This window comes from Pelophylax lessonae, assembly GCF_965119305.1.
Source record: "Pelophylax lessonae genome assembly, chromosome: 4".
NCBI classification, from domain to species: domain Eukaryota; kingdom Metazoa; phylum Chordata; class Amphibia; order Anura; family Ranidae; genus Pelophylax; species Pelophylax lessonae.
Window position 1 is genome coordinate 133877002 of NC_138771.1, and position 12632 is coordinate 133889633.

The 12632-nt window shown below is 43.6% G+C and overlaps 1 protein-coding gene across 1 annotated transcript in view; it reads right to left on the minus strand.

Moving 5' to 3' along the window:
- The window catches only part of BBS4 (Bardet-Biedl syndrome 4), a 48389-nt gene extending 37931 nt beyond the window's left edge, over positions 1 to 10458 (minus strand). Inside the window, exons 1-2 of the mRNA XM_082257128.1 lie at positions 10338 to 10458; positions 2455 to 2494 (exon numbers count right to left, since the gene is read on the minus strand). Of these exons, the coding sequence (XP_082113254.1) occupies positions 2455 to 2494; positions 10338 to 10361 (64 nt within the window). The 5' untranslated portion in view covers positions 10362 to 10458. The remainder of the gene's footprint in view (positions 1 to 2454; positions 2495 to 10337) is intronic.
- Between the last annotated feature and the right edge of the window lie 2174 nt (positions 10459 to 12632).

Consider the following 12632-nt stretch of genomic DNA (forward strand, 5'->3'; position numbering starts at 1 on the left):
TGTCGAGTGAGGGCAAGCTTGCCCTCACTCGACTCTATTGTCTTGGAGGACCGGAGCGACGGCAAACCGAGCAACCGGCTTAAAGGTCCCTTTTTTTTTTTGTCATTTTTTTTTTTTCCTTTCTATCTTTATTAGTGTACTTGTGAGATCTAAGGACTTTTTGACCCCAGATCTCACAAAAAAGAGGTCCTGTCGTGCCTATTTCTATTACAAGGAATGTTTACATTCCTTGTATTAGAAATAAAAATGATCAATTTTTTTTTTTTTTTTTTTTAAAAACGGTGTAAAAATAAAAAATAATAAATAAAATAAATAGTAAAAAAAAAATTAAAGCGTCCTGTCCCCGTTAGCTCGCGCGCAGAAGCGAACGCACACGGAAACCCCGCCCACATATGTAAACTGTGTTCAAACCACACATGTGAGGTATCGCCACGATCATTAGAGCGAGAGCAATAATTTGAGCCCTAGACCACCTCTGTAACTCTAAGATGGCAACCTGTAGAAATTTTTAAAGTGTCGCCTATGGGGATTTTTAAGTACCAAAGTTCGTCGCCATTCTGTGAGCGTGCGCAATTTTGAAGCATGACATGTTGGGTATTTATTTACTCGGCGTAACATTATCTTTCACATTATGGAAAAAAATTGGGCTAACTTTACTGGATTCTTATTTTTTAGTTCAAAAAAGTGATTTTTTTCCAAAAAAATTGCGTTTGGAAGACCGCTGCGCAAATACGGTGTGATAAAAAATATTACAATAATCTCCATTTTATTCTCTAGGGTCTCTGCTAAAAAAAAAATATATAATGTTTGGGGGTTCTAAGTAGTTTTCTAGCAAAAACAACTGATTTTAGCTTATAAACACCAAATGTCAAAAATAGGCCTAGTAGGCAAGTGGTTAAACATGTTGGCTTACACTTTTAGCATGTTAATAAAAACCCATAAAGGTCTGATCATTGCTACGGTTTGAAAAAAAATGTATATATTATGCTCAATAATTACAAAGACATTTTGTAGCCCTTCTATCATTTTAAGTACAATTACAAGAACAAATTTTTTGCTGTCCTATACTAGAACAGAGCTAGGCAACCTTTGCACTCTAGCCATTGTGGAACTTTAAGTCCAAGGAGTCCTTGCATCATTCTAAGAGCCACAGGCTTAACTTCCTGAGACAAATTTCTGCCTACTTCTGTACTAGAGAGATTGTTCTAATATTTCTCCTGGATCCTGCAGTTTCTGCATATCTTGGAAAATCATATCTCCTGACTAAATTGCTTGAGTGGAACATTTCTAATCTGTTTTAACCCAAAAGGTGCAGGAGTTGACAACACAAGCATAGCTTTCCCCAAATATGGGCAAATCTACAATTAAAATGTCAAAAGATCACAGGGTTTTGATTTTTTTTTCCCCTTACAATAAATAATAAAAAAAAAAAAATCTTTACTAAAGAAACATGTAGACTACTATTGATGACCCCGCCTCTAATCCACTGGCTTCAATCCTTACATCTTGCCTGACATGGCTTGTAGGGATATGAAATACAATGCAGAAATGAATAAATGATTTTACCATTTGACCATAGATATATTTTCATCCCATCTCCATCTAAATCCCTCTTTAAGGCTGCAGTGTGGAAGCTCTTAGGATTTATCCTGCTGTGGAAATTACACTTACACATGTGCCCCGGTCACTGAGACAGGAAGAAGGGGAACTTTCTCCAAGGAGACAAAAACAATAAATATTCCTATGCACTTTCTTCCAGTCCTGATGACATAAGATGAGGAAGCATAAAGCAAGTTGTGACCCTTCCCCACTACAGATAACCGAAAACTTTTTTTCATTTAAATTACTGTAAGAATTTTCCATTTAAAGTACTGTATATCTAAAGCCAAGTAGAGAAAGGTGAAACCACAATCAGGTTTTTGTTTTGACCTCTGTCTCCTATTGGGGAGATTACACTTCACTTCATTGTCCTATAAACACTACAGCAGGGGTCTTCAAACTATGGCCCTCCAGTTGTTCAGGAACTACAATTCCCATCATGCCTTGTCATGTCTGTGAATGTCAGAGTTTTACAATGCCTCATGGGATGTGTAGTTCCGCAACAGCTGGAGGGCCGTAGTTTGAGGATCCCTGCACTACAGGAAGATAGTAACTTTTTCTCACTTTAGAGAAAATGTATGTCTTAGGTGTCCCCAATGGAAAATTTCTCCTCCATTCAAGTTTTGGTGACAACTGGATCGTCCCTCTTTTTCAGTCCTGTGACAATAGAACCTGACAGGCTTAAGTAAAACAAAAAACTTGACAGACTCTTCCCCTCTCTATTCCAAAGTAATAACAAAAGTTTTGGCTCTACATACACTTTCAAAATAGTTGTTTCAAAGACTCACACATGGCCTGGGGTTTGCCAATATCGGTACAACTCTGACTAATAGTATCAGGATTAGGATACAATACCTTTTTTAACACGAGGTTTTCGTGAAGATTCTGCTGAGACCTTATTAAAGAAAAAAAAAATGAAAAACTTAACAGGTAGCACAACAGCATTTCACACAATTAAATGGAACTCTATGGTACTACCTCAGATACACGTATATATACAGTGCCTTGTGAAAGTATTCGGCCCCCTTGAACTTTGTGACCTTTTGCCACATTTCAGGCTTCTAACATAAAGATATAAAACTGTAATTTTTTGTGAAGAATCAACAACAAGTGAGACACAATCATGAAGTGGAACAAAATTTATTGCATATTTCAAACTTTGTTAACAAATAAAAAACTGAAAAATTGGGCATGCAAAATTGTTCAGCCCCTTTACTTTCAGTGCAGCAAACTCTCTCCAGAAGTTCAGTGAGGATCTCTGAATGATCCAATGTTGACCTAAATGACTAATGATGATAAATAGAATCCACCTGTGTGTAATCAAGTCTCTGTATAAATGCACCTGCACTGTGATAGTCTCAGAGGTCAGTTTAAAGCGCAGAGAGCATCATGAAGAACAAGGAACACACCAGGCAGGTCCGAGATACTGTTGTGGAGAAGTTTAAAGCCGGATTTGGATACAAAAAGATTTCCCAAGCTTTAAACATCCCAAGGAGCACTGTGCAAGAGATAATATTGAAATGGAAGGAGTATCAGACCACTGCAAATCTACGAAGACCTGGCCGTCCCTCAAAACTTTCAGCTCATACAAGGAGAAGACTGATCAGAGATGCAGCCAAGAGGCCCATGATCACTCTGGATGAACTGCAGAGATCTACAGCTGAGGTGGGAGACTCTGCCCATAGGACAACAATCAGTCGTATACTGCACAAATCTGGCCTTTATGGAAGAGTGGCAAGAAGAAAGCCATTTCTTAAATATATCCATAAAAAGTGTAATTTAAAGTTTGCCACAAGCCACCTGGGAGACACACCAAACATGTGGAAGAAGGTCCTCTGGTCAGATGAAACCAAAATCAAACTTTTTGGCAACAATGCAAAACGTTATGTTTGGCGTAAAAGCAACACAGCTCATCACCCTGAACACACAATCCTCACTGTCAAACATGGTGGTGGCAGCATCATGGTTTGGGCCTGCTTTTCTTCAGCAGGGACAGGGAAGATGGTTAAAATTGATGGGAAGATGGATGGAGACAAATACAGGACCATTCTGGAAGAAAACCTGATGAAGTCTGCAAAAGACCTGAGCCTGGGACAGAGATTTGTCTTCCAACAAGACAATGATCCAAAACATAAATCAAAATCTACAATGGAATGGTTCACAAATAAACATATTCAAGGGGTTAGAATGGCCAAGTCAAAGTCCGGACCTGAATCCAATCGAGAATCTGTGGAAAGAACTGAAAACTGCTGTTCACAAACGCTCTCCATCCAACCTCACTGAGCTCGAGCTGTTTTGCAAGGAGGAATGGGCAAAAATTTCAGTCTCTCGATGTGAAAAACTGATAGAGACATACCCCAAGCGACTTACAGCTGTAATCGCAGCAAAAGGTGGCGCTACAAAGTATTAACTTAAGGGGGCTGAATAATTTTGCACGCCCAATTAGTCAGTTTTTTGTTAAAAAAGTTTGAAATATCCAATAAATTTCATTCCACTTCATGACTGTGTCCCACTTGTTGTTGATTCTTCACAAAAAATTACAGTTTTATATCTTTATGTTTGAAGCCTGAAATGTGGCAAAAGTTCGCAAAGTTCAAGGGGGCCGAATACTTTCGCAAGGCCCTGTACACTTCATGTTTGGCCGGAGTTCAGCTTTAAAGTATATTTATAGTTAAAACCTTTTTTCTTTTAGCTGTGGGTGAAGCAGAGAAGGATTAGAACCTCTGTTGAGATTTTAGGTCCCATTCACACAGGCACAGAGTGTTATACAGCGTGAAGAAAAATGGCGTTTGTTTATGCAGCTGGAAGTGACAGGTTTTGTGTACAGCACCCTTTATAAACCAATGACAGGCTGCGGCTGTATTGTGGTAACTGCACATCCGAGCTTTAACGTGTATCACTGTCTGTCTCCAGGGGCACACATCTGTTCCTGTACACAAGTTACTACACGGATGTGCAGTTATCAGTGTACCGCAGTAGCCGGTCATTGATTTGTACAGGCAGCTGTATGTGACATCTAGCACTCCCGGGTGCAGAAATAAGCTTGTTTTTTACAGTGTATGGCCCTCTGTGTCCATGTGATGGAGCCCTCACTGTGATCCGGGTCTCTATTAGAAAGATTTCCCCCACTCTGTAATACTAGTTTCATCAGACAGGTAGTGAAGGGAAATCTACAGCAAAATAGACAGAAATAACTTCTTTAGCAGAGTAGAAGACTACAACTCGGTCAGATTTATATTTCTCTCTGTGTCTCTGCTGCAGATTTACCCTCATTTCTTGTCTAGGTTGCCCCTGTGCAGGGACGGGACAAGGGGTGGGCAGGAGGGACGGTTGCCCTGGGCACAATGGTTTATTGTAGGGATGGGGATGCCTTGACCCTAAACCTAAGGAAAGGGGGGCGCAGTTTGGCATCCTTGTCCTGGGCGCTGGATGACCTTGTCCCGCCACTGTGGCAAGGGATGAGCCTGAGCGATCTTGGTGGGAAGCTGTCAAAGTCGATCATAGGTGGCTGAGGCATTCCTCGCCCCACAGACATATGTATGAAAGGGGCGTGTATATGTGCAACTGTGGGGTGGGGAATGCCTCCGACATCTAGGATTGGCTGTCAGCTTTGACAGCTTCCCAGGTGGGATAGCTCAGGCGGGATCGGACTCGTGTCTCATCGCTAGTGACAACATATGAGAGATAAACTCTCCAAATCTCTGCATACGCTATACAATCTCTTTTAGATTCACCATACATGTTACAATCTGACAATCTCCTTTAGATTCACCATACATGTTACAATCTGACAATTAGGGATGCACCGAAATGAAATTCTTGGCCGAAGCCGAAGCCGAATTATAATGAAATGTTTGGCCGAAGGCCGAAGGCTGAACGCGGTGTTTCGCATTTTTTCCATTTATTTTGCCAATTTTTTGTCCTCTCTCTTGTCCTCTCATGTCTCTCTCTCTCTTGTCCTCTCATGTCTCGCTCTCTCTCTTGTCCTCTCATTTCTCTCTCCCTAAATGTTACTGTAGGGAATGGGATTCAGTGCACACTGCAGCCTTGTACCATAGGGTTAATGTTAGTGACACTGTAGGGATTGGGAAGGATGCTGGGAATGGAAATCAGGAAGCATGCAGGCAGCCTTGTAAATTTTAATTGCAGATACAGGGCACTGGGCAGGTCAGGGTTAATGTGGTAACATCAATTACTCAGTGACAGTCAGTCAGTGTCAGTGTGGACTCGATCAGATTATACAGTGACAGACAGTCTCTCATAGTGGTGGTAGTAGGAGGCTGGAGGTGGACTAGTAGGAGCCTGGAAAGGAGCACAGCCGCATACATACATTACTCGTGCACTGCAGCCCGCCCCACACATTCAGTGAGTCTTACTCTCCTCCCTAGTTTTTTCAATGGCACATTCAGGAAGCCAATCACGCCGTGAGTAGCGGCACAGCGGAACCAATCAGGTGTGCAGGCACGCGTGATTGGTTCGCTGTGCAGCTAATCACGGCGTGATTGGCTTCCTGAATGTGCCATTGAAAAAACTAGGGAGGAGAGTAAGACTCACTGAATGTGTGGGGCGGGCTGCAGTGCACGAGTGAGTAATGTATGTATGCTCACCGCTGAAGTGTCCCGGCTTCCCCTGCCTAACACGGAAGTCTGTGAGTCCTCCTCAGAGTCCCTTCCCCCTGTAAATATCGTGACCTCGGCGATATGAATATCGCCTACGGCCACAGAACGATAGTAGATATCATATCGACTATCGTTCAGCCCTATTGTTTGGCACAAAATTATTCGGCCTTTTGACTTATTCGGCCGAACACCGAAAATGCTATTTTTTCTATTTTCGGCCGAATAATGTTCGGCCGCCGAATATTCGGTGCATCCCTACTGACAATACAATCAACTTTAGAATGACCAAAACTATGTAACGTGAGAACCTACCTAATATATCCAATCAATTTGTATCATGCAGGCCCTTACACTAGATAGTTGATGGTAGATCTAAAGAATAAGATTGTATACTATATGGTCAGTAGTGATAAGCTTAGTCGTGATCGGATCTTAATCCAAACCCATGGGAGTGAGGAGTGAGTCCGCCAGGAAGCCGTTTATACGGTGCAAATCATCTGTGGTTGGGGCTTTCCCTGCCATACAGCCACATGTATAAATATATAAGGGGGGCAGGGAATGCCCTTGTCCCAGATGATTGGCCCAGTGCAGTGACAGCTACCTGGCAGGCTTGCTCATGTGGGATCCAATCACACCCAAACTCATCACTACTGACCATATGCTATACAATCTGATTGTACAATCTTCTTTAGATCTACCAACAACTAAGTAAAGCAAAAGCCTGTTTGATTTGATATGATTTTTATAATTTGTTTAGCTTGGGTAAATTTAAAAGAGAAGTATGGGTTTCGTTTTTTTGTAGAATCATACTTAACTGGCTGGATGCAGAATCAGTCCAATGCTGCATCTGTCCCCCACCAGCTCTAACACTGAGAACCGAGCAATCAAACACCGCCGATCGGTCGGTTCTCACAGCTCCGTCAGCAGAAAGCTGGTGACACCGGCTCTCTGCTCTGCCCTCTCTGCGCTCACTGAAGCGCTGGGCTGTGAGGGGGCACGAGTGGCTGGCTCAGGCTCTCAGCAGCTCGCTGAGAGGACTGAGCTGGGTGCCGATCAAGGTTTGTGGGCGGATCCTGTCCAAATGGTCACAATCTTTCCTGAGCCTGGACTGGCACTGTGACATCAGCAGACAGTGGACTTCAGCCCAGTATCTGCTGAAAACGTGTCACAGGAGTGCAGAACAAAGTGCACTTCTGTAATCCAAAGGATGAGCTTTGGCTGTATTTCTTCTTTAAAGTGGAAGAAAACTCTAACTATAACTAGTCTTAAAAATGTCCCCCTTCCCCTCTTCCTACCTGTTCTGCCTAATCTGTATAAAAAAAGATCTGTGTACTTACCTGTTTTCAATCTGGTCCGATCCTGTCATGTGATCCTGCAGCTCTGTGTAGGGATTACTTGATAGTGGCTGTAAATTCCGAGGGAGCCATAGGATGTCACCCATAAGCTATCATGTGACCAGAACTTGGGTGAATGGGGGAAGGTGTCAAATGGGGTGTGGGGGATTCAGCGGCGGGTGATTTGTCAGGTGATTGGCTGGGGTTGGCACTTCAGTCATCCTGACACCATGCTCAATATGGTGTCAGGATAAATGAATCAGATTACTTCTTTTACTACATTGTAATATATAATGAAATAGTTCTAATTACTATAATGCAGAATCAGTGGGAGCCCTGAGCTGGTCACTTGCCACTAGATGCAGCGAGAGCCACTATGTAAACAAGCAGCCTCTGTCCTCTCCGTGGCAGTGCGGCCCGGTGTCTGACAGGCCATGGACCAGCACTGGTCTGTACCCAAGGGGTTGGGGATCCCTGGTCTGACAGCTGGGTCAATCCTGACAGCATGGTCGAGATCCTTCCAGAGTCTGGAGCCGCTCTGTGACATCAGCTGACAGCAGACATTAACCCACTGTTGGCTGATTCTATCTCACAGGAGAGAAAAAGTAAGTGCACTCCTGTGACCCAGAAGAGAAGTAAGACCAAAATAGCTTTGATCATATGTCTCTTTAAGGCTCCGTTCACATTAGGCAATGTGGAATTGCAGGCAGAAACACTGCGATTCTGCCCATTATTCCAAATCACAGGAAAAGCCCAATGCGTTATTGGGTACCCTTATTCTTAATAGCACCCCAAAACGCAATACTATTATGGGCATCTGGCTACATGAATCATCTCTCATCCAAGGCCATATCAACTACACTCGAGGATCCATATAGTGTCACCCCTCGGCACTATCTTCGAGTTTGTAGGATGTAATGTATAGTATGGAGTTACCACTTTGTCTTATGTATCATGCAATGATTATTTTTTCTTTCTATTATTGATACTTATGTAAGTCTTATTGTTCAAGCATTTTGTGTCACTTTCTTTGTTATTTTGTATATGTAAAAAATATTCCCCTTTTGTCAGGGGTTGTCCCTTGTTTTTATATGTCAATCAATAAAAAAGTTTTTATTACATCCCTATCTGTGCCTTTAAAGTCCACCAAATTTTTTCTTATAATCTGACACAATTATTAAGGATGTGGCACATTGTTCCCTAATTCTGTTGTGGCCATACTGTGCTGCTGTATTGGTTGCGCAAATTGCTCATTTATTCAATGTGGAATTGCAGGCAGAAACACTGAGATTCTGCCCATTATTCCAAACCACAGGAAAAGCCCAATGCGTTATTGGGCGCCCTTATTCTTAATAGCACCCCAAAACGCAATACTATTTTGGTACAATTGTTTCTTGTCAGAATAGTGTGGTAAAGGGTGAGTTTAAAAATCGTGCTAAGCTTGCCGCTAAAAAAGGAGCAGGTGCTCCTTAAGGGCTCTTTCACACGGGCGGTCCGATCAGATCCGCCTGTCAGTTTTTTAGGCGGATCTGATCGGATCCTCCATGCAGCTCTATGGGGCAGCGGGTGTCAGCGGAGGTCACCTCCGCTGACACCCGCTGCCATGCGCATCCGATCCTGTGCTGAAATCTGGACGGATGGAAACCCTATTTTTCCATCCGTTCAGTAATCGGAGCGGAGCGGATCTGATGAGAGCGGACAAGCGGTCCGCTCTCCTCCGATCCCCCATAGAGGGCAGCGGGTGCTGAGACACCTCCCTCTCCGCTCTGCAAGCGGAGACGGAGCTGTCATCCGCCCGGCTCAGCGGGGATCGCGGATCGATCCCCGCTGAGCAACACGGATCCGCCTGCGGAGGCGGACCGTGTGAAAGAGCCCTTAGGCTTCTTTCACACGGCCGCTCAGTTTATTTCGTCTGCTGCGGCACTTTTTTTTTTTATGGACACGGATGACACTTGTGTCATCTGGTCCGTATGTCCGCATATCATCCCATCCGTTTGCGGATGATATACGGACATAAGGTATGTCTATGTGATTGCGGATGTCAGCGGATGACACCGCTGACATCCGATTTTGCATCTGTTCCGTTTTTATAAACGGAAGAAAAATAGGGTTCTGTTCCGTTCCAAAAAACGGAACAGAACTGAAAGGACGCAAATCGGATGTCAGCGGATGGTCATCCCCTGACATCCGCAATCCCATTGACATGCATTATGTCCGTATATCACCCGCAAACGGATGGGGTGATATACGGACATACGGAACGCCCGTGTGAAAGGGGCCTTAGGGTGACAAACGGCATAAGGCAACCCAATGAAGTGAATTGCCAGAACTGCCTGTATGTATATTGCAAGCAAGAAGGCTCGTTCCCACAACGTGGAATCTGGATGGGCGAAGTGTTGAAGGACAGCAGCCTGCATCTATGGAACGCTCCCCGGATCCTGGGTCAGGCTGTGCTCAGGGATCTAAGTAGGGATTAGTGTAATCAGAGATGACCTCAACATAATCAACACACTGTAGGTATATCAACAACATACATCTTCTCCACAAGTCATTTACTGTATATGAAGTCTTCTAGATTTCACCGACCACCACAACACACTCCTTCTAATAACATCCCCTCCTCCTCCTCTATACCCTCCCCACCACTACACACAACAGTCTGATTTCCCCACCACTACAGGACTGGGCTATATTCCAGACATCTCTCCAGGTTATACTGCAGGGGGCAGCCTACACCCCACTCCCCCTCCTACAAACAGGGCTACATAGGGGCGATCTAGATTACCGTCTTTAGCGAATCCTCCGCCATCGTTATCAGGATAAGGTAGCGGTTTAGTCTCCAAGGTAACTAAAGGCACATCACTTCCGGTGTGCGTGCTTGGTGAGATTCCCTCCGGGAACAGAGTGCTCTGTGGAGACGTTCCATAACAATGAGTGGCGCCGCTCGTCACGTGACCCGTTCTGTCAGTCACAGGGCTCAGGAGAAGCTGGACTTTTCCTGACACACGTCCAGCTTTTTATTTTATTCTTTTCTATTATAGCAAAAGAAAGTTTTTTTATAAGACAAGTCTTACCTTCACTCTAGCAGTTAGCTGAAAGTGGGCTTGTATGTAAAAGTGAAGTGAAACCTATAATGAGAAAATATGGACGCTGCCATTGCTGAGCTTCCCTTCATAAATTACAGCTAAAGGCAAAACCTTTTTTTTTTTTAGTTTAGATAAGAGATGGATTATAACCCCTGACAGGTTTTATTGCGTCTGTGTCCTCGTTAGGGAGACTCTCTATTTGTCCTGTTTGCCATTACCATTGGAAATAAAAGAAAATCCCAAATTTTGGGTTGTCCCCAGAACAGTAATAGAGGGGAAATCTTCCAATAGGGAGGAGAACCAGGACAAGCCGAGGTAAGGGACCATAATAAATATTACTATACAGCATAAAATAAGTTCTTATCAATTATCCCACACTGTGAGGTGTCTAGCCTGTATCCATGATGACTATATTTTGTCAAACTTCTTCGGGCAGTTACGTCCTATATAGGTCAGCTTTTATAGAGGCCAGGGGCGTAACTACAGGGGTTGCAGGGGTTGCAATCGCTACCGGGCCCCATGCTCCAGGGGGCCCGGTAGCAAAACAGTGGGTGAACCTCTAGGATCTCAAAGGTCACACTTGCGACCGGGCCCTGATTTCACCACTGTGGGGAGGCCCCAAGATTGCAGGAAGGGGGCCCACTGCAGAACTTGTGAAAGGATCCTGATGCGGGACCATAATAAAAGGCCATGCAATGAGAGTAAAGAGCCCCAGGATTAGTGGGAAGAGCCCCGGGCTTGAAGGGAAGGGCCCCGGCCAGGGGTCTGGGGGGCCCTTCATGGTTTCTTGCATCGGGGCCCTGAAGGTTCTAGTTACGCCTCTGATAGAGGCAATGTTGTATTTATCATAGATCTCCACATTGAAATCAACGATGGGTCCGGCGGCTTCCATTTGGACAAGATAACTTTCCTAGCATAATATACCGCGTAAAATATTAACAGTTTTGTGTGCTTATTAGTAGGTAAGTTGTCAGTGATCCCCAAAAGAAGAACTTATGGGTCTGTGTCAAGTGTAACTCCGCCAATTGTATGAATGTCAACAACCACCGCCCGCCAATAGGTCTGTACGAGGGGACATGACCAAACCATATGGAAAAAAAATTCCCCACTTATTGCAGATTCCCACCCATTTCTGCTCTAAAGTAATACAGGTTTGTTTGCTCATGTACTGTGCAGAATTATTCTCAATGGGAAGGTCTGATTCATTATAATTATAAAGTGCACTCAGTATTCTGAAAGAATAAAATTGCACTGTCTGCATCCCTTTAGAAGTGATTAATCCTACATGAGCATCTCACCAATAATACCATTTTTTGTTGCAAAGGATGCCCAAAACCTGACTTAATGCAGAGTACTGGAAAAAAAAACAGTGAGCTAATCACACAAACAGAAAATTACATTTTTGGAGGCGTTCTGCACACCAAGCAGACAAAGCAGATAAAGCCACAACCAGTATAAGAACCTAAAAAGGGGGGTCCGCTAACCACAGCTACCAGAACCCAAAGAAAACTCCTGGAGGGTCTGAAAACACAAAACAACCAAGGAGGAGGGGAGGGGCCTATCTGATTTGTGTTTCCTATAGAGGACGGAGAAATTCATCTCTCCAAGTAGCTGTCCTGGAAGATAAAGTGGGAAAATACAATTTTTGTTGCAAAGGATGCCTAAAACCTGACTGCAGATTGATTAAAGGACAAGCAATCTTTTAATAATAGAGTAAGTTATATTGTAATTTAATGTTTGTTAAGATTGACCTGTCCTTTTCAATCTGCAGTGCTGTAATTTTCTATACAATTCAATGCAATATGGAAACTTGCAGCCGTTGGTGTGCAAAACGCCTCAAAAAATGTACTTTCCTGCTTGTGGTGATTGGCTCACTGTTTTTTTTTCCAGAATTCTGCACTAAGTCAGGTTTTAGGCATCCTTTGCAACAAAAATTTTATTTTCCCCCTTCATCCTCCAGGACAGCTACTTGGAGAAGTGAATGGCTCCTCCCT